This window comes from Podarcis filfolensis, assembly GCF_964270895.1.
Source record: "Podarcis filfolensis genome assembly, chromosome: 1".
In the NCBI taxonomy this organism is placed as follows: Eukaryota; Metazoa; Chordata; class Lepidosauria; order Squamata; family Lacertidae; genus Podarcis; species Podarcis filfolensis.
The window spans coordinates 58,879,225-58,900,965 of NC_139604.1; the positions used below are offsets into that span (position 1 = coordinate 58,879,225).

At 41.0% G+C, this 21,741-nt stretch overlaps 2 protein-coding genes across 7 annotated transcripts in view; one reads left to right on the forward strand and one right to left on the reverse strand.

Moving 5' to 3' along the window:
• Positions 1 to 813: 813 nt before the first annotated feature.
• Positions 814 to 20,448, reverse strand: GAL (galanin and GMAP prepropeptide). 3 transcript variants are annotated; one of them, XM_083602693.1, is made up of 7 exons: positions 11,386 to 20,448; positions 10,636 to 10,716; positions 9,516 to 9,570; positions 5,617 to 5,682; positions 3,749 to 3,829; positions 3,179 to 3,256; positions 814 to 1,085 (listed from the first exon to the last, which is right to left on the reverse strand). In XM_083602693.1, the coding sequence occupies exons 2-7, from the start codon at positions 10,714 to 10,716 to the stop codon at positions 1,024 to 1,026; spliced, it is 423 nt and encodes a 140-aa protein (XP_083458819.1). In that variant the 5' UTR covers positions 11,386 to 20,448; the 3' UTR covers positions 814 to 1,023. The 3 variants fall into 3 exon arrangements, with proteins under 3 accessions (XP_083458819.1, XP_083458818.1, XP_083458820.1); XM_083602692.1 differs by lacking the exon at positions 11,386 to 20,448 and adding an exon at positions 10,975 to 11,378; XM_083602694.1 differs by lacking the exons at positions 5,617 to 5,682; positions 11,386 to 20,448 and adding an exon at positions 10,975 to 11,374.
• LOC310752084 (solute carrier family 9 member C1-like) overlaps positions 20,445 to 21,741 on the forward strand; it is a 59,293-nt gene continuing 57,996 nt past the window's right edge. For all 4 annotated transcript variants that reach the window (XM_083591807.1, XM_083591809.1, XM_083591806.1 and 1 more), the window contains exon 1: positions 20,445 to 20,847. In XM_083591807.1, coding sequence (XP_083447933.1) covers positions 20,631 to 20,847 — 217 coding nt within the window. In that variant the 5' untranslated portion in view covers positions 20,445 to 20,630. The remainder of the gene's footprint in view (positions 20,848 to 21,741) is intronic.

Genomic DNA, 21,741 nt, shown 5'->3' on the forward strand with positions numbered 1-21,741 from the left:
CGGTGTGCTGGTATAGGTGCGTGGTAGATACATACAGCAATGGAAAATAACAGTTCACGCACCCAATGAGCGGTGAGCTACTAAATGAAAACTCATGAAGGTGTTTTTTTCCCTTGCTGCTGCTCTTGTTGCTACAACAGACTAACACACCTGCTGCCCCCGTGCAGTGTTATATTAAGCCACGTTGCCAATTATCAGCCTTAGCTAACGGAAGGAGGAAGAAACCTGCTGTAATTAAACTAAGCACAAAAATAGATGTTGCTGCACACAACACATTAAGCACAATCAGTGCTATTTTTATAGAAAAAAAGGTGATGGAACTCACCATGAACCCTTGTTCTCTTAGAATGGCAATGGCACCCACTTGAATCATGCTGAAACTGAGTTCCAGTGAGTTGCAGCTGAAAAAAAGCCTTGAGCACAACATATAACTTAACCCTTGGTGCAGCTTCTTCTTGTACCTTTGCAAAGGATGCACAGGAGTTACAACAGAGCAGCTCGTAGGCATCTATCTGTTGTTATGAATGATGGCTTTGAGTGGGAACAATTTCCATCCACTGGACTACTGTATGAGGGTCTTGGGAAGAGATCTAGAGAGGACCTGCATTGTTTGAAATCATTGTTTTTGCTGCTTTTGCTGTGTACACCCCCCCTTTACAATAAAAGAGATTTTTTTGGGTCACACTGAGTGAGTTCCCCTATCGCCACCATCAGCCTTTGAAAGGAAACAGATCTCTAACCAGGACTGAAGCCCCCTTGATTATAACCTTATGCAGAAGCGTCAAAGTATTCTAGCACAAGTGAAACAAACAGCAGCTGCTATTTTTTTATTATGTCATTTATCGAAAGTAATTTTTTATCAGTGATTTTTTTTTTTTACAATGTAACATCACCAAAGAAAGAAAAGACAAAAAGAAGTTGACAATGAGGAGGAACGTACAAGGTGAATACAATGCCATATTTTGTTCAAAGTTCTGATTAGATGTTGGGAATTTATAACGCAGAGTATAAATACATTTTCTTTCAAGACTGATTTGCTTCTTCTGAAGAAAGTGTTGCAGGTATGTCATCAAGAACCCCAGCTTCTGAAAAATAAATAAAAATTAAAAGTGTATGCTTGTGAAAGACAGGAAACAATAAGTGCTTGGAGACAAATCTATAAAACTACAGTTCACTTCCAAAGCAATTATGATACAAGGCAAGGCACTTGAACTCACTTAACGCCTCCGAAAAGAAATAAAAACAATACGTCATTCCTTTCTTATGGTTTTATTCAACTGTTTGTAATTATGTATGGATGTAATTTTGATATAGGCATGTGTTGGGGTACAAATCAGTGATGGGAAACATATGTTCTAACATAGAGGCAGCTAACCTTTGGTTTTCAAAGTGTTGCTTCCATCATATTGACCTAGGTGGCTGGAACTGAGCGGAGTTGCAGTCTAACAACACCTGGAGGACCACAGCTCCCCTTGCTTAAATTCATGGCAAATTCTAAATATGCTTCTCTTCTTGCACTGTTGCATGAGGCTGGTCATCCATGAACATTTTCACCTGTCAATGAATGTGCTTTTCTTCCCTTATTGAGAAAGCATTGTGTGGCTTTGACTCAAAGGTCCCTTCATTGACAGAAGCACTACCATCCGATTTGCAATTACAGTGCCTGCCTTTCATCTTGCTGTTATTATTCTCTCCTTGTACGAATAATTTTCTACCTATATGGCTCCCTTTGTAGGGGAAAAAAATCACACTGCCTAAAAGCCGAAAGAAATTCTGGAAAGATGCAAAACCCCATTTATTTCACCTGCAATTTTCCTGTAATAATTAAGAAGCCATTCAGCACTGAGAAAGTGTGCGTAAGAAACAACAGCTTTGTTTGTTCCAGAGTTAGAATGCTCCAAAAAGAAGGCCTTGTTCCATGTCCAACCAAACCAGGAAGATCAATGGGATGGAGCAACTGCCCCAAGAGGAAAGGTTATAACATTTGGGCCTTTTCTGGTTTAGAGAAACAGCTAGAAAGGGGGCACAGATTAGGCATGATGTGGAGAAACAAGGCAGAGAGAAATTTCCCCCCCTCATAATACTAGAACTCAGGGCCATGTAATGAAGCTGAAAGTTGGAAGAGTTAGGATAGACAGAAGAAACTACAGTGGTACCTCGGTTCTCGAACGTCTCCATTGTCGAACGTTTCAGAACCTGAACGTCAAAAACCCAGAAGTGGATGCTTCCGTTTCCTAATACGCCTCGGAAGTCGAACGGCTTCCACTGCGTGTTTTTCAGTTTTCTCAACTGAATCTGCAGACAGCCCTTTGCGCCTTGGTTTTCGCATGTTTTGGAACTCGAACGGTCTTCCGGAACGGATTATATTTGAGAACCGAGGTACCACTGTACCTCTTCACACAGTGCATAGTTGAGCTGCAAAATTTTCTCTCACCAGATGAAGTGAGAGAAACTTGGATGGCTTTAAAAGAGGAATAGACAATTCATGGAGGATAAAGCTGTCAGTGGGCTATTGGCTATGTCCTACCTCCACTGTCAGAAGCAGCACGCCTCTGAATATGAATTGCTCTGAATCAGAAGAGGGAGACTCAGGTCCTGCTTGCAGGCTTCCCATAGGCATCTGGGAAGAGGATGAGCCTTTGGCCTGATCATGCAGGGCTCTACTCATGTTCTCACCTCTGCCAGTGGCAGCACATGGAAGAAGAAGTGAGTGGACAGGTTCAAATGTCCATGCAAAGCTATGTGGGTAATAACCAGCAGTAGCCAGATCTCCTTTTTCCAGGAAAGGATGCAGTTGGTACACCAACTTAAGCAAAGGCATTTCCGGCCATAATGACTGCCTGAATATCCAAAAGCCAGCCAGGTGTGCCTCCTCCAGGTTACTCTGTCCCCCTCTCCTAGTGTTCTGTTTACACCCAGTTCCTCATTGGTCAGTTTTGGGAACTTTTTGTCCCCTTTGGTTTTGTCCCTAAATACTTTCTTTATGTTTTTCTGCAAATATTTTCTGCAAATTCTTGGGGTTGAGGGGCCTTTGGAGCAGATCTGGGGTGCACACAAGGAAAGGGGGGGAATCCTGTTGCTTGAGTGGAATGCTGCTCATAGGGGTTACAATCCTCTGTAAGGATTATGTTAATTTTCATATTACAAAATGGTTTGAAGTGAAAACAGGTTTACTAACCTTTAAGGTGTAAGTATGTCAAAAATTCAATTACCATACGCAAAACATTGTCGTCAGTCAGTGGTCTTCCCAAAATACCTAGAAAATATTAGTTAGGTATTACTAAACTTGCTGTTCATTTAAAATAATTAAGGTGGGGAAGGGGATAAATATTGGCAGTAATATAATATACATTAGGATATAAAAGGTTTGTTTTTTCTCTCTCAGACTGATGAGACAATGTTAGTTATAGGTCTACTTATGTTAACCAGCTTCTGTAATCAGTGGCACTCAGTTTCCAGTGGAAAGAAGCTTTTCCTCTAGTTTAAAGTATATTTTTAAAAGAATATTTCATTTTCAAATGCACTAAGAATAAAAAGGGGTGATGCAATCCATACACCAGTTCATTGTCTGGCCCTGCTGAAACCTCTAGACTCCTGAAATCCTGCCCAGACCCCCCCTGTAAAAGTTTGGAATAAAGGCTCTCTTTAGAATCTAGAAATGTGCCAAAGAATGTTTGGTGGGCAGCTGTTCAGATATCACTGGGATATAAACTTCTCAGTAAGTACGAGAAGGGGGTCATTTCATTACCTGCTTTTGTATTTCCTTCAAGCTCTATGTCACGTTTACCAGCTAGACCAGGATGGGCATTAAAAACTTTGTCAATTGCACCTGTTAACAAACGAGAGAGGTTTCATTCATTCTGTAATGCTTACTAGAGTAGCCTGAGATTCATAGACGTCACCACACCAGGTAAAAAGATTTCAGCTTTGAACGTGAAAGACATTTCGTGATGGGATGGTTAACAGCAAATGAATGGAAAGAAGCATTTCACTTAAACAGTCACACCAGCTGTAAACCAATGCATCACTGGCAAACAACTGCAGCACCACAGTGTCATAGATGATGATGTGGTGGTGGTACAGCTATTGGTATAACACGTCCCAATGACTTTATGTGTCCCTTCAGCCAAATGTGGAACTGAGCCATTAGCAAGGAATTCGAAAGGCATCTCCTGAACCGTCTCTGATTCAAAGCCCTTGTTTGTCTTTTCCTGAAAAGCCATGACTAAAAGAGTTGAGCATATCTGGGTGCAGTCTTGGGCTCATTGTGTCCAATTTAGAAAATGTAGTTGTACTGTAAAGACTTAATTGAACAAAAAACACCCTGGTGGTTATCACCAATTGAAGCTTCATTACTCAAACCACTTGGCAAAAAGGGGAGGTGGCCTACATACAGAGATTTACTGAGGGACCAAGAAGGAAAGTGGAAATTAAAAGACTATGAGGAAATTAAAGAACATTTTCAGAGTTGGTTACATTACAGACAATTACGTGAGATGTATAAGGAAGATAGCAAGAAAGGGTTTAGTTATACAACTTCTAGATTTCAAAAGGAAGTTATAGAAGAAGAAGTGAAGCTGTTGAAGAAAGCATATAGTATTTTGCTAGAATGGGAGACAAAAGATTAGGAGGTTAAATCAGTTATGATTAAATGGGCACAGGATATAGGACATAACATACAATTTGAGGGCTGGGAAAAATTGTGGAAAGTAAATTTGAAATTTACAGATTGTTCTCTTTTGAAAGAAAATTATATGAAAATGATGTACAGATGGTATATTACACCAGTACAAATAGCAAAAATGTACAAAACCGGATCAAACCTATGTTGGAAATGTAAAGAAAAAGAAGGTACTTTTTACCATATGTGGTGGGAATGTAGAGAGGTTAAATTTTTTTGGGAAACGATAAATAATTAATTGGAAAAAATGTTTAAAATGACATTTGTAAAAAAGCCAGACGCATTTTTGTTGGGGATTGTAGGACAAGACCTGCCAAGAAAAACAAAGAACTTATTTATGTACGCTACAACAGCGGCAAGAGCCTTGTTAGTACAAGGATGGAAGAATGAAGAAACCCCAATGAAAGAACAGTGGCAAGAAAAACGGATGAACTATGCGGAATTGGCTAAATTGACATATAAATTACGTGAGAAGGACAACTTTGACTTCAAAGAAGAGTGGGGACTTTTTACAAGTTACTTAAAACAACAACAAAAGGAATTGGACTCCTTGGCAGGTTTTGAATAAACATCCACAAATTTAGCAGATGAACATATGATAGATTAAGTAACGATACGTACATTCTTTAACATGCAGAGAATAACATAGGTATACAAATCAGAGAGAGGAGCTGAGGGAAGTCTCTGGAGGGGAAGGGAGGGAGGGAGGGAGGGATAGGGAGGGGAATAAGGAAAAAATGGGGGAACAATGTAATTGATTATTTGTTTTGAAATTTGTTTGTGGAAATTGTTCAATAAATTTTATAAAAAGAAAAGAAAAGAAAATGTAGTTGTACTGTTGCTTCCTTTGGTTTTAAGTGGCGAGTTGTCAGTTAGTTTGCTTTGACAGTAAACTGCAGTTAGTTTACACGAATAACCTCCAAAAGCCATCTTACGTTCCCCAGGTGGCTCTTCTGTCCCCTTTGCACGGGACATTTTCTTGAGGATCTGAGCAACACGACCTGAAACAGATTATGGCTATTACCCAACCTTAGAAAAAACGGAACTTTGATCAGTAGATCTCCTTTCTATGGAATGGAGATTTGGCTGTCTGCACAGCCTCTTCAGTCACTGTTTATCTGAAGCCAACACAAACAAATAAAACATTCTTAGTAGAGGTATTTAGGCACTGTTTTTAAAACTCTTGTATTATGCTTTACCCCTTGTAAGTAAAGACACCCCTCTTGTGTCCTTGAAAGTAATTTCTACAACATACGGACGGATAGCTATAATCTAACATATTGGGCAATTGTGAAAAGGTGTATTGAACACACCCAATAAGCAGCAAAGGCGTGAAGCTTGCATTCTGAAAATGTCACTTAGTTAAATACAGCTCCGTTATGAGTGAAGCAGCTGGAGGTTACTAACAGGTGTGTACAAAGGGAACCTTGGGCTGTATTCAGTTAAGCTTTACTTAGAGTCGACCCACTGAATTTAATGATCACAGCTAGGTTAGGTCTATTAATTTCAGTTGATCTGTTCCAGGGATGTCCAACAGGTCGATCGTGATCTACTGGTAGTGTTAGGAGTCATTCTGCAAAGAAACAGAAAGGATGACTGTAACTTTAAGAACCTTTTCTGTGAGTTCTGGAAGTGGTTTTCTAGGCTGATTAGGTACAGCGGTGATGACTACAAAAGGAGGAGAAGTTGCAGTTTGAATTTGCCTGCAGAGAGAGAACACCTGCATGCTTTTTGTTTGTTGTTTTGTATAGCTGTAATAAAACCTTTGTTTGAGTGTTTTACACCAGTTTCATGGTTCTGTCGTCTGCCACCGGAAGAAACCCCCCCCCCCTAACAGTAATAGAGCCTTGCATGATGAGTGCCAGCATTTGTGGCATGGTCATTTGGGGCATGCCAATTTCCACAGTATTGCAAAAATGCCAGAATTAAGTAAGGGAATTAAAATGAAAAAAATGTTCAGTTTTTCTGGACTGCAATACCTGCAAGGAGTCTAAAAGTAAGTGGGGATCTTATCCTGAATTAGCAAGAAGCCATTTGCTTTATTACATCCAGACCTTTGTGGGCCATTTGCAGAATCTGAAGGAGGAGCAATGTTTTTTTCTGGTTCTTGTGGATGATTATAGCCGGTATATTTGTTAAAACACAAAAGTGAAACTGGTCAACTGATTAAAAATTGGGTCAACTATATAGAAAGGCAGTTTCCCTACAAAGTTACCCAATTGCAGAGTGACCGCGGAGGCAAGTTCATGTCTGAAGCCCTCCATATATGGTTGAAAAAACGTGGTATTAGTCACCGTAAATCGTGTCCTTTTTCACCCAAAGAAAATTCAGTTGCAGAACGCAAGATAAGGTCTTTACAAACAATGCTAGATTCTGTGTTATGTGATTCTGGCTTAGCCAGGAAGTTTTGGGGGGAAGCAATTCTTTGTGCTAATTACATACATAACAGATTGTTTCATTCTACCATAAACAATACCCCTCATTTTTTTGCTTTATGGAAAAAAAACTTTTTTGGACCATGTTAAAACTTTTGGTTGTTGGGCTTGGGTTCACATCCCAAAAGGAAAGAGAAGGAAAGGAGTTCCCGAGGCAAAGAGACTTAGATTTGTTGGTTATCAAAGTTGGTCAAAAGTGTATCATTTTGCACTAGGGCTTGGCAGAGTTGTAATATCAAGACATGCAGAGTTTCGTGAGTAAGATGGTTGGGCTCGTTTACATGGAAATTCAGAAGTTGTTTTATTTTCAGATGATACAGATAAATTTGTGAAATCTGAGGAAGAAAAGCCACAAATTAAAGAAAGTTCTGAAAGTGATAGTGATGAGGAATCAGGGGGTGAGGGTCCCAGTACACGATCTCCTAAAGCTGAACCAATTTCTCCTGAGCAAGATGAATTAGAAGGGGAAGATAGTTCAGAGGGGGAAAGTGTTCAAGTTTGAAGATCACAAAGAAGCAATAAGGGGGTATCTCCAGAAAGGTTTACTATACAAGAAGTTAAAACTGCTGATGTGAAGAAAGAACCTCATGATTATGAGGAGGTTTTAAAGTTACCACGCCAGGAAATAGTAATGTGGGAAAATGCAATGAGAGCAGAAATGAAATCTTTGGCAGAACATAATGTGTTTACTATTGAGCCATTGCCAGAAGGAAAAAAGACAGTGGACTGTAGATGGGTGTATAAAATAAAACACTTGGCAGATGGTAGTGTTAAGTACAAAGCTAGGCTGGTAGCACAAGGCTTTACGCAAAGAAAAGGTGAAAGTTTTGATGAAACCTTTTCTCCTACTGCAAGGAGTTAAAGTGTACGTTTATTGCTAGCTATTGCAGCACAACGTGGGTTTAAGGTAAATCATTTTGATATTGAAACAGCTTATCTTAACGTAAATCTGCATGAAGAAATTTTATAATCAAGCACCAAGATTTGAGGCAGGCGAACAGAATTCTGTATATAGGTTACACAAAACAATCTATGGGCTCAAACAATCAGCTAGAAATTGGAATGAGTGTCTTGATAATGCTTTAAAAAATATTGGCTTTAAAAGAAGCTTAGCTGATAATTGCTTGTACACTAAAGGAAAGGGTGATAAACAAAAATCACTACAAACAAGAGCCTCCCCGAATTTGAAGCATAGGAAGTCTCAACAAAAAAATTATAATTTAGGCAAAAAAATTATAATTTAGGCAGAATATTTGGACTATTTGATATGTATTTGTATAATCTGGAACATTCAATGTGATTTGATTGGATTGTTAAAATGGGAAACTTAATAAAAAGGATTTATTTTTTTTTAAATCACTACAAACCAGCACTTTAAAACTTCATGATGGGAGGAAAGAGAGATGCCATCATTTGGAAGAAGGCTGCCTGGATTCTCAGGAATGAGTGAGCAAACTGAATCAATACTGGAGGAAAAAGCAACCATGGAAACACCCTTTCTCTTGCATTTATCCAAGTAAAAGACTTTTGAATCTTACTGTGAATTTTGTCCCCTGACACCTAACCACTTCAATCGCTTTACCCTCTTCTCTACCAAAATTACCTGTTCATGGATAACAAAATTATTTCCCCAAGCTGAAGTATAGTATCTACATAAAGCACTTATCATGGGCACAATCTAGGTAAAGTCCTATTCGAGTACACTCAGTGGGATTTAGGAACATAGGGAGCCGCTTAATATTGAGTCTGATTATTAGCCCCTCTTGCTCAGTATAGTCTACAATAGCTAGCTGCAACTTATCAGGAGATCAGGCAGGGCTCTCTCCCAGTCCTAGCTGGCGACTGAACCCAGAACCTTCAGCATGCAAAGCAGATGCCCTTTCATTAACTTTGCTGGACTGGGCCTCAGTTGTTTGTAGACAGTCCAAAATACATCATCTTCTCAACAACAGTAAGCATAGGAAAGTAAAAAGATGTGGACTCCAAAGCAGAAGATACAGTTTTCCAGCATAGTATTAGTTTGGCATATTTATTCCAGGAAAGTTGATAACCACATTCAGAGATACTAGTATGTATATTTAATATTATCTGTAAATGGCATGGCTTCAGAACTGAAAGATGAGCTTTCAGATAAAATTGGTTTACTCTCATGATTCAAGCGCAGTGATAAGAGTCATAATTCCTGCAAAGCACTCCACTGTAAATAGGTTACAATAAACACCAGAGAGTACTAACTGAGTGATTTAGTGCTGTCACCCGCCACAAGCTGGGAATGAGAGTTAGTATGGGATATTGCATGTATGCTCATGTATAGTATGTGATGAGCTTTAGAAACCTCAGGATGTTACTTTTCTGTTATTTCAGATTGTCTTCAATTAATATAAAACATTTGGACTTACTTGGACCAAGCAGATAACCAGCACTATTCACAGTCCATCCCCTTTTCTCTTTAGCCTTGCAGAAGGAAAAATTGTGAGATTATTATTTTTTCACTTATTACTGCCACACAGTTTTTCTTTTAAAATACAGAAATACCAGCCAAGGAAATCACACATTGAACATGTTTCATAATATATATTTAAACCTGTTTTCTTGAATGTAAGTGTAATCTATCATATATAACTATATAATATTTATAGTGTTGTTTGAATAGTATAATTGAATTTTAAGGATAAATTACTATATAGCTAAAATAAAATAAAAAATAAGTAAAGTAAATGATTCGTGACAGGGTTTCATCCCTCATACTTTGTACTCTCAGGTTACTCTGGAGTTGGCTTCATCAATTTCAAAAGAATTTCCTTCCAGAAAAGTAAACTTGGGACTGCACCCAGCTTGACGTTAATGTCTCAGTAAGAAGCAACTCACATTCTCCTTGCTGTTAAACTGTTTCAAAAGATTTACACCACTTTCTCTGGGATTCCTGTGCTCTTCAACAAATCACTTGCTTCTCTCCAGCTGGAAAAGATCAACTCTTGGAAAATACAATTGTTATTCCCCCACTTTCCTTCCTGCCCCTGAAATGGGGAGGGAAATTTGTTCCACCACTGTAGGAAAACCACTGCAGAGGGATGACATTTTAGAACTGGCAACTGTGGAGAGGTGACCAAGAAATGCAGAGGGGCTTTACTACATTCCCAAAGCACACCTTCATGCCAGACAACAGAATTCCACCAATCCATCATACCTGAAAGGACTGCACTATATAATTGTGACGGAAACTCCAAAAAATCACTACACACCACCATCACTCAAAAACCTCAGAATGACACTGGGGAGAAAACAGGGATGCCATCCTTTGTAAGAAGGCTGTTTGGATACTCCGGAATAAATGAGTGGCTATACTGCATCAATACTGGAGGGAAAAAACAACCGTGTGAACACACTTTCTCTTGCATTGATCCAAGAGCAGGCTTCTGAAATTTACCGTGAAATTTGTCCCCCACCCACCCTTCACCACTTACACATGATTATTGTAGACGGAGAGTAGTGTAGAAAGCAGAAAGCGACAATACTCACGGATAACACCAGCCCGAAAGTCTCTGAGATGGCAGCGCAGAAGATCAAGGAGGCAAACAGGAGACAGGTACACCTCTGCATCTGAAAGGAGACCAAAACGCACTGAACCCCTCTGCCTGCCCGCCCCTGTCAGCTGGGGGGTTTCAGACACCCGCTTCCCTTCTTACCACCCCATAATCCCAGGAGGAAGAAAGTAAGGGGGAACGAGGGATGTTCTAGCTACAGATTTTATATAAACACACGCGCGCACGGCGGGTAGGAGAACTCAAAGACGCGCGTCAAAAGTTGTAGCCAAAGATGGGAAAGGCGCAGGAGGTCACGAACGCAGCGCGACAGTACCTTGCCGTGAAAAGTGGTGTCCGATGTGTGTCGAGGTGGATCCTGGCAAGCGGTAGGACAGTGGTCCCCAAGGGCTGCTAGCTGATCTCCTGTGGGAATCTTCCTCACTCAATCCCTGCGTAGATCCCGCAAACGGGGAGCAGGAGGAGGAGGAGCTTGCGGAAGAAGCGCTGGGAAGGCGGGGTGTGGGTCCGAGTGGTACCCAAGCCAGCCCGATCCGCGCTATTTATGAGCCTCGCCGGAGCTGCTTGCCTCTTTCCCCCCGGGGAGCCTGGAGAGCCGCCCACCCCCCCCGGCCATTTCCCCTCGCCGAGGCAGTGCATTAGGAAGGGCAAAAAATTACAGCAATTCAATTAGAGGCATTTGGAGGCAAGATGTAGGCTGCAGATGGATAACAGCCCGGCCAATTACCTTTCATTACGCTCGGCTTCGCCACCGTGGAAAGAGGTCTGCTTAGGTAGCCTGGCGGCCTCCTCCTGCCCGGCTCCCTCGGGCAACTTCACACAAGTTCTTTGCTGCTGTTGGAGGAGCAGGAAGGTGGCGGCGACGGAAACGGAACCGCGAGCCGGATGGGAAAGGGGAACCTCTCTTTTCCTCCTTCTCCTCCAACTGGTCAAGTCAACTGCAAAGGGGTGGATTTTCAGCCCCATCTCTTAGAGCCCCATCTCTCTTTCAAAACCTCCTAACACTTTCCCCTTTAGATTCCCTTGAATCGGCAAGAAAAGCAGCTTGCTGTCTTTGGACATCCAGCTTGCTGTTATTAAGACGGAAGGAAGTCAACTTTGTTTAGTGTGGAGTTTAGACTGGCCCTTTATTGCCTACCGTTCGACGTTGTCTCCCTCCCCGACGGTTTTTTTTTGGAGCAAAGCTCACTAAAGACTTACATTGCCTCTTCGTTTTATTGCGACTAAGCCAGAAATTCATTTGACCCAGGGCTACTTGGTGCCTTTAAAACAGACGGCCTTGTTTACAGATGAAATGTACAAGTTGAGCAGGTGTTATGGAGCTGCCGTTGGGTTGTGTTAGTCGTCCTGGCAGACAGTGCAAAACTGGTTGTAGCCTCTGCAGGGGATGGAGGTATTCCTGCAGTCAAAAGGTTTTGGCCCATAAAAAATAAAATCCAAAATTCATACTGGGACAATACATTCCTTCCTTAGGCCAACCAAAATATCACAAAATATTGTTCAAGTTTTCATGTTCTCCAGAATTCTTCTCTGGGCTAAATGAGGGAACAAGTGTTGGGAGGCAGAAGAAATAGTTGGCTGGTGAAGCACATTGAATCTTGTAAGAGCCTTAAGATGAAATTTACAGTAATTTTACTGTTTCTTTACAGTGACCTATGCACATAGCAACACACACTTGCACACACAACTGCACACAGAGACAAACACACGCAGTGGTGTTTAGTATGGTGAATCAGTTCATTTGAATTGTCAGAATGAGTTGCATACCAAAATGTGCTCATTTGAAAAGGTACAAGAGGAACTTGCTAAATTCTGGCATTGTTGCATTTCATTCTCTGAAACTCGAGGTTTCAGGGTTGAATTGTGTGAGAAGCCACATTTCAAGCTTTGTGTAAACTTGGAGGCTGGGGTACCCCATCCAAGAACAGGACACTGATCCAGTCTAGCACTGATCTTACTCTGCATATCTGGTGGCTCTTCCCTCATCAACAAGGTTAGAATAGTGTCTTATTGGGACTTTGAAAATAATAAAGCAACAGGGCATATGATTCAAGCAGACTGAGACCAAATGCTGTGTCAGAAACATACACATAAATGGTTCAGTAAAGCTGTGTGTTGATTTTTATAAAGTACAATTTGCCCCTTCATAAATGAAACCATTTTTGTTATAAATTTTTTTTGGGGGGGTCCTGCTTTTTTATCATTCAAAAAAAGGAACAAAAGAGCATTATGCTGAAGTCTGGATTCCAGGGACATTACAATAAAAATGCTTTTGCTGTTGTTAGCTGGGCTCATTTGCTTCATCCCTACCAAAACCACTGGAACAATATGTTTTTAACCCATAACTTGAAATTGCATGATTTATGCAATTCTTTATCAATTTTTGGGTAAGATATTCTCATCTTTGTCAGCTGAGTAGATGATGAAAGCCTCTTTTACTATTAAGGACTCAGTGAAGCATTTTTGCACTTCATTTTTGACTTGCCCTATTTTTTTGTCTCAACTTGCATTGGCAGAATAGAATCAATTAAATAATTTTCTACCCATTCACCAATCGATGTATATTGTTCTCTCAATTCTGCTTGTCAAGAATATTATTTGTCCTTTTTTAACTTGCATGGTAATGACATGCTTAGTTGTGCAGGCAGAATAATTCACAATAATTCTTATACCTTTTTCTGTGTTAGCATTCAAATCAGCTATTTGTCCTGATAAAATTGCAGATTAATAATTTGGGTTGTCTTTCTAATACATTTACTTCTTACAGTTGCTTGCTTTGAAAAATAACTTCAGGAATTTCAGCTGAAACACCACCTTATATGGATGTTGAATGTTGTCTTCTAATAACAGTGAGGTGGGGGTGGTGTGCCTCCTCCTCAAACCCTCTCTTTCTTGGACATCCTTCCTGATGTTCCCCTCAGTAACCCATTTCCTTTTTCTCATCTCCATGCTTCCTCTGAGGAACCTCAAGAGACACTTCTTTTTTGGGGTATGTTTTTTATTCTCTCTACCTAAAAAGGCCATAAAAATACTGGCTTTAGACATTGATCTACAAATGTAATCTGTCAGAATTCTATGTATTAAAAGAAATCAGAATGTCCCAACTTCTGTCTTTTTCTGACCATCTAAGTGTAACTGGATACATTTCCTAAAGGCTAACTTTGCCTGAGAAGTGAATGGGTCTATAAACTGCAATCTCCCTGAATAAAGTATAAAGTATTTTTTGTGTGTGCTAATATAGCTGTCAGATATGGCACAGGCAGGCATGGTTGGAGGCAAACAGCTTTGTGAACTGAATTGGGGTCCGTGTTATGTCAAATGTGGCCTGCAGACAGGTGGTCCCTATCCCAAATGTCAGAACTTAATGTGGAAGGTGAATGATCCTTTCTTTGCAATGAGAATGATAATTGGACATAATTTACTATAATCATACCCTACCACCCTTCATGAACTTCAGAACAGCCCTGAGATGCTGATTACACTGAGAGTTTCATGGCTGAAGCTAGATTTGAACCTAGATTTTGCAACATTCAAGCTTAACACTCTAGCCACTACATAGCACAATAAGTGTCATAATGCAGATGAATAAGCATCATCCATGTCTCTTCACAAAAAGAACAATTAATTTCCTCTATATTTAGTTTAGTTTAAGAGGTTTAAAATGAATGATATTTGAAAAGTTTCTCTACACTTTTTATTTGCAACTCTCTGTAACTTGTACTTTGGGCCTGCATTGAATCATTTTCTATACCTTTTGTTGTATCCTGAACAATGTATGGTGCTTAAATAGAAAACTATATAATAGTTTTATATATAATGATACAAGCAGATGTATGGATAGCCAGTATGACTGGGTGGAAATGGCAGGATTCAGTAAAGAATTATTTTGGCGCCATCAGTGTATCTAAAAACATGGGAAGTCCCAAGGACCACAACTGCTAGGCAGTGTTAATGACTCAAACACTTACATGGCCAAGTACATGACATAGATGTGGCCAGTTCTTCCTGTTCTTTGAAGTCCTTTGAAGCTCCCTTCATTCACATTACTGAGATTTCCTTCAACTCATTATTATCCACCCATTTAGGGGCTTCAGTCAAGGCATTAGATATTTTGAAGATAGCAGTTGCACCCTGATGTGAACATGCTGTGGACCTGCCATTTACAATTTTCTAATGCCCTGAATGTATTTCTGTATGTGATATTTATTTTATATATCATCCACAACAGCTACAGAGGCTGCCTTCATCTTTTTTCATTTTGTCACATTTGTGGGAACAATTGTGGGTGTTTTTTTAATCAACCAGAAGCAGAGAAAATTGATGGAAAACCATGAAAATGGATGGTAATAAGGGAAGGCTCATTTTCTACATCTTTCCCAAGCCTTTGCCATTGTCTTCTCATTTTCTTGTCTAACCCAGGGAAGGGGGGCAGAATGTGGATAGCCTTAGATCTATGAATCATTTGCCCATTTTGCACCTGTAAAACAGTGTCAAACTGAGCTAAGTATTAAAATTTATGTTGAATAAAAGTCTATTTTCTCTTCTAAGTTATAAACTACCCATGATATTTATCACTCACTTTGGAAATCCCTTTGTTCTTATTACTCAACAATAATTATGTTCTTAACCTTAAACTACAACTATACCTATCTATCTAACCCATTCACTATTATTTGGTACACTACACTATTATCTATCTAATATCTATCTATCTATCTATGCACACATCAAAATAGCATTTATATCAAAGCCCTATTAATGTATTCTCAATAAATTATTCAAATAAATAATGAAAGTGTATAAGGCCGAACTGAGACCTAGACTAAGGGGCTAGTTTGGATGGGGTCAGTGCTGGATTTATGTATAGACTAAGTAGGCTGAAGCCTAGGGCCTCTAAATCTAGGGGGCCCCACCAGCCCTCCCGTTCCCCAGTGGGCAGTCTCCCCTCTTCCAAAATTGTAAACCCAAGACTTCATGAGAGGGCAGGATAACTTGGGCCTCTAAATCTAGGGGGACTCGCCAGCCTGCCCGCTCCCCAGTGCCGCAGTCTCCCCTCTCCCAAAATTGTAAATCAAGACTTCATGCAAGGTCAGGGCAACTCAGGCCCAGCAACTATTAGGGCAAGCCAGTGGGGTCCAATTTGAAGGAGTGGGGCGCAACTTGATTTTTTTTTTGGAGGGCCCCAGTTCACAGCCAAAGTCTGCAAAATCTTATAGATATAAATAAAATCCATCTAGATTGCCCTGGTGCAGGGGCCCCCTTAGGAGCGGCCTGTGGGGCCCAATTTGGCCCAATTGCTCCATTGCCTTAAGGTCAGCCCTGATGAGACTGTGCAGGGGTTGGACTGACAAGCCCTGCACCTTCTAGGTCCCTGGTGTCACCATTCAGAGTACAGACTCAAGGACTTGTTATGGAAATAAAGGGGGGCACTTATTGGAAATGAGTTTTGTCACCTCTTCCCCCCCAAACCCCGAGACAATGAGCCCAGCCACCTTTTATTCACAGTCGCATAAACACTACACTACAGCATGGCCATAAACTTTTTTATGTGTTTTAAATCAAAATTTCTTATAAAGATATTGGCCACACTGGGAGCACATTTGAAGCCCATGGCCCATGAACCGTTTAACTGCTGGATTAATAGTGTAAATCGACACTTGACCTTTGAAGGAACATCAAGTCCACATCATTTACCTTTCCTTGATCTAGAAATTCAACATTTAGTACATCGTGACCTAAACATTAGAGAGAAGAAGATAGGGAGTTGCAGGCAGTACAATTTGAGTAAGCAATATTCTCTAATCCTGAACGAACTTACTACTGATAAAAAAAAAATTATAAAACCAGCAGATAAAGGGGGAGCCATTGTACTAATGAATAAGATTGACTACATTAAGGAAGCAGAGAAACAATTAAGCAATTCAAATTTCTACTTGCCTATACCTAGTGACCCTACCACATCAGTGAAAAGTAAATTACAGGTCATTCTAAATGAAATCTTCTCTTTAAGCTATATAGATGAAGGTTTAGCTGATTTTTTATGTCCTGATGACACCAGAGTGCATAGACGAAGTTTGTCGTGCCACATGGGTCACTTTAAGAAATAAATTTTGTATCTGTTGATTGCCAACTCCTGTAACTCAAATCAATAGTGTGTTTGTCCATATAACTCTACTTTGTAACAGTTGCTGCTTATCACCATAAGATCCACTGCCATAAGATCCACTGTCCTGTTATATCACATATGGTATGTACAGTTGTTTATGGTTTTTATATTATTCTTTCTGTAAAAATGTGTGAGATCACGATTTTGTATTTATTTGCATTACCTAGAACTTGTACTACTGAAGAAGCCCAGGACGGCGAAACAAGGCTAATATTCCGGAAATTTTTGTCTTAGAGTCTGTGAAAGGATTCTGTGGAATTGTAACAACCTTTCATGTGGATTGTTTGGACTTTATGGACACAGGTGGAATAGACACTAATACATGGACCTTATGCATGAACTAATTAGAGAATGAACTGATCCACTGGGTCTTCTGCTTTTTTCATTGAACTTTATGAGTTACTTTCATTGAAATTTACAATATGATACATGAATAGTATACTTTATTTATGCAAAAAGTACAGCTGGTTATGTCTCGTGTATCTATTGAGTATGTTTTACGTAACCAGAGGTTTGATGTTGTTTTGAAAGCAGGTAACCAGCAGGGAATGATTCAGCTCAGCCTTTGCACTGTTGACTGAACACCCCCTGCTGTTCAGATAATGGAGAAAGCTCATAAATTGTATCCCTTCCAGCATCCTGTCCAACTCTATTACGCTGGTGTAAACCCTGGTGCACCAGAAGCACAGAATAGCAGCAAATAAAATCTGTTCATATGTCAGCAACTGATAAGACTTATCAACCAGTTCTTCCAAAGTCTTCCTAAATTATAAAGCTCCAAAATGCAGGCCAAAAGAGAGCAGGTCTGGGAAGAGTGAGGCATACAATGGGCACCACCAGCGAAAAGGCCCTGCTCCATGTAACTCATGCGCTGTCATTTGATAGTGCCCACTTGCCCTCCTTCTAGTTCCAGGCCTGCCCAGGCCACAACCCCACAAAAGGTTTACGAAGTTCAGTTGTTGCAAAAGTTTTTCAGTGTTAATTTTATGCATTTTTTAAAAATCACCATGTATTTAACAATATATTATGTCCTTTAGAGGAGAAATTGTGAATTGTAGAATTTTAAATACCCGTCATCATCTTTGGGTTTTAAATACCCGTCATCATCCTTGGGTTCAGTCAATTTTGTTTATAACACTCTTCCATTTTCTTCTAGTTGTGAGGGTGGGAGATGGGGAGGGGCCTCACATGTGGAGTAGCCTAGGGCCTCTCTTCATCTAAATTTGGCCCTGGATGGGGGGGATGTGTACATTTGGTAAGGCTGATGTCTGGGTTCAACTCACCTGCCCAGCAAGCCACCCACACTTCAGCTCTGTTCTCTGGGCAGCACACAAGAGCCTGATGACTTAATCAACAAGCTTCTTTATCACTTCCAAACTTAAGAAATATTAACTCCTGAAAAACTACATTGCATACTGAGAGGAGCACACTGCCCCATCTTCCTGAGTAAGCCAAGAAGTTTGACTTAATAAACCAATAATATGCACAAGCTAAGTGCTGATGTTTGCATCCTGATTGCTCCGACTTTGCTTCTCCCTTGGCATGAGTGGGTAAAGTGCCCCTGTATGCTTCATAATTTATATGAAGCTGCTGAATGAGGTCATCAGAGGATACGTAGCTCTCTTTTCCAGCTGGGTCAGTGAGGCAGAAAAAGTAATGGTACAGTGTTAGGTACAACAGACCTATCAGTTGAGGAGGGTGATATGCTGACTGAAGCCCAGCCTGGATGATCTAACAGAAATTGCCCATGTTCTAGGAACCTCCAAGTAGGGCTACTGCAATGTGCTCTACATGCAGTAAGTCCAGAATGCTGAGATTCATTTGCTAACAAGGATAGGCAAAGAGATCACAACTTGCCTGTATTAAAACAACTCTGCTGGCTGTCTATGAGCTTCTGAACTTAATTTAGAAAGTTTTTAATTTTAATAAAGATTTTAATTTTTAAAAGCTTTATACAGCTCAGAACACAGGCATTTTTGGGTTCACCTCTCATATCAGTCCACCTGTCCACTGAGGCCTCTCGCTGGGTGCTCCCACCATGAGAAGTATGGCGAGTGTTGACTAGACAAACTTTTCTGTCTGCCTAGAGACCTCATTACTATCAGGCAAAAGCATTTGTTTTCCCAGGCTTTTAAGAACTGCTAAAACATTATTGAACTTAGAATAGTTTTAGTTTACCATCTATTCAAATTTATTGTTGCTGTTTTAGCTTGTTTTAATTTACTGCTTTTGTCTGTCTGCATTATTATTATTTAATTGTATTTCCCCCCCACCCCCAGTATTCTATAAGACCCTGGGAACATAACTCTATGATGAAGGTGTGGGGTATAAATTATGTCAATAATTATTGTGTTTTTCTGGACAAAGTAGGGATATTTAGGACAAAATTCAATTGGGGAAAAAATTAACTGTGACTGTTGAGGCACCATTTAATTCAGGATTAGAAATGGCATAATTTATAAAATATTGAAAAACAAGGGCAAGCTACATGTCACATGTCATTCAGGGCTTAAGTAGTGCTAAGGGACTAGTCCTGAAAGCAGTTTCTTTGACAGACTAGTTCTGGAACATGTAAAATGATATTTTAATGCTTTGTGCTTAAGGATAAACTTAACTGCACTGGAACCTATTTCTCTCATGTTATGGCAAGGATCAATGTTTCTCCTGCACCCGCAAGCTAGCCAGACAGGTAAGTATTTACCAATGCACATGGAAAGTGTATTTCCCTTACTGAATAACTGTCTGAGCACAGCTAGCCTCTGTACTTGGATCTCTGAAAACTGGAGAAGAGCATGGCAGGCTACCAGGAATCTGGAACAAGAGTGCTCCTACTAGGAGAAGATGCACTGCACTGCAGCATTTTGTTGCAGGTCCTACCTCTATCCACTAATTATCAACTAGGTGATCAAGTGTCTGGAAGCAAAAAAGATCATGTAAAAAAAGGTACTGATTCTACATACATGGGGGAACCCCAGGTGTGTATGCATAAATACATAAGTTTGTAAATTAACAGGTGGTAAATAGATCCCTACCAATGCCAAACAACCCAGTGAGGACTGAGCATGTTGGCTGACACATTGGTGTTCCTTTGGGAGGAAGGGTATGATACAAATCTAATTTAAAAAAAACCAACCATTTTTTTTTTTAATGTACATTTTAAAATGTTTAAAAATGTACACAATGCAACATTACATTGCTATTTCCTGAATTGCGTTTCCCATGCAAGCACTCTGAATTACACGCACTAGAGGCTTGGGGAAGCCTATGGTAGCATAGACTCAAATCTCCTACACCAGAAAGGCAGCAACAGGATTAGGGCTGGCTGAAGACATTTCTTGGCTGTGGGTGCCATTTTGCTCTCTCTCTGACACTCCACAGCCACAGCCTTAGAGGGGAATGTGGCTCAGTAGGATTAGTGGCAGGATGCTGTGTAATATATTGGTGCTCTCCCTGGTCCCCGCGCCCAGGGAAGTTGTCTGAGGGGATGCCAATGATGATGATAATGGCGAAGTCGCCGCCTGCCTTCAACCACCACCAGCGCCCTCGCCCACCGAATTCTCCTGACGACATAGGCACGTGCTGGCGGGGGAGGCCCGGCGTGAGGTGAGTTTGAACTCCAACGGACAAACGGCCGTTTGCCTGCCGGAGCTCGCCGCTTTCAGGGCGGCGAAGAGACCGCTCAGCCCGCAACTTTTGAAGGCGCCGAGGCCGCTCGCGAACACGCAAACTTTTCGCACGCGAAAGGGATCTTGTGGGCGGCTCCCCAGCGGCCTCTCTCCCTGGCTCCGGCTCCCTCCTAGAAGCCCATGGGCTTCTCGTACTTCGCGGAGGCCGAGGCCTCGTGGAAGGCGAGGGGCGACTTAAACCTCAGCTTGCCCGCCCCGGGCCCCGGCCGCCGGACCTACATTTCGATTCGCCATAACCATGACGACGACGCCGATTTGTATTACGACAGCTACCACCTCATCGCGAAGAAGCGGCCGATGATTGTGCTCGTGGTTTTTATGAGCTTCCTCATGGGAGGTAGGGCTAGTGGGTCCGTACGATAAGCTTGTGAAAACGCAGACTCCACACCCCACACCCCCACAAAACAACCGGATAACATAAGACAACTTGGTATTGTGGAGTGCCAAGCACACGGATAACATTTAGTAAATGCTAGCTAGAATTGCTAAAGGTTTGCATGTTGACTATCATGGATGCTTAATTGGACGCCTAAATAAGAGAGGCATGGTGTTCAGCAATGCACAACCCCCGCAAGGTGCATTTTCTTTTCCTGCTGCTTTAATGCAATCGGAGGCCCTCTGAATAACACCTGCAGGGAAACACAAGTGTAGAGCAGAAGGTCTTGCTTGTGAGCTTATAGGGATCTAATTCTAGTTGACTGGACCAGGTGGGCCACTGACCTGAAGCAGAAGGTCTCTTCCTATGTTAGTACCACAAGCTACCTTGTGGGATAACTAAAATGAAAAGTGGAGTAAATGTTTTATATAAAATACCCAGCTGCAGGCGACTTTCCATAGTGGAACCTCTCACTCTGCTTTTTGTGCAAGGCCCCCATGCCATAAATTGGTACCAACTTGGATTAAATATTAGGGGGAGCTAAGTCCTGCCCTGCATAATCGATCACATGACACAGTGCATGCACACCATTTGAACGGCATTGCCCATCAACTTTTTGGGGGCAGCCCTCCAATATTTTATTGAATACCCCTTGGACCCTAGTAGTTGGTTCCTTTGGATATGCTGCTACTACATGCTGATCCTAACCTGAAGAAACCACTAGGCCACATATCTTGCCTTCCAGTTATTGTTAGACTACTTCATTCCCTGAACACGAACTATACTGGCTGGGGCTGATTGGAGTGGGAATCGAACAACACCAGGGAGTCACAGGTTCCCTTTTTTTCTGCTCTA

What these genes read in the sequence shown, in the direction of transcription:
- GAL (XM_083602693.1), bottom strand. Translation starts at nt 10,716, where the DNA reads ATGCAGAGGTGTACCTGTCTCCTGTTTGCCTCCTTGATCTTCTGCGCT. An exon ending in TGGTTATCTGCTTGGTCCAA is followed by an intron (nt 5,683 to 9,515) that starts GTAAGTCCAAAT and finishes AATCTGTTTCAG; the next exon opens with GTCGTGTTGCTCAGATCCTC. An exon ending in AGAAGAGCCACCTGGGGAAC is followed by an intron (nt 3,830 to 5,616) that starts GTAAGATGGCTT and finishes GTTTGTTAACAG; the next exon opens with GTGCAATTGACAAAGTTTTT.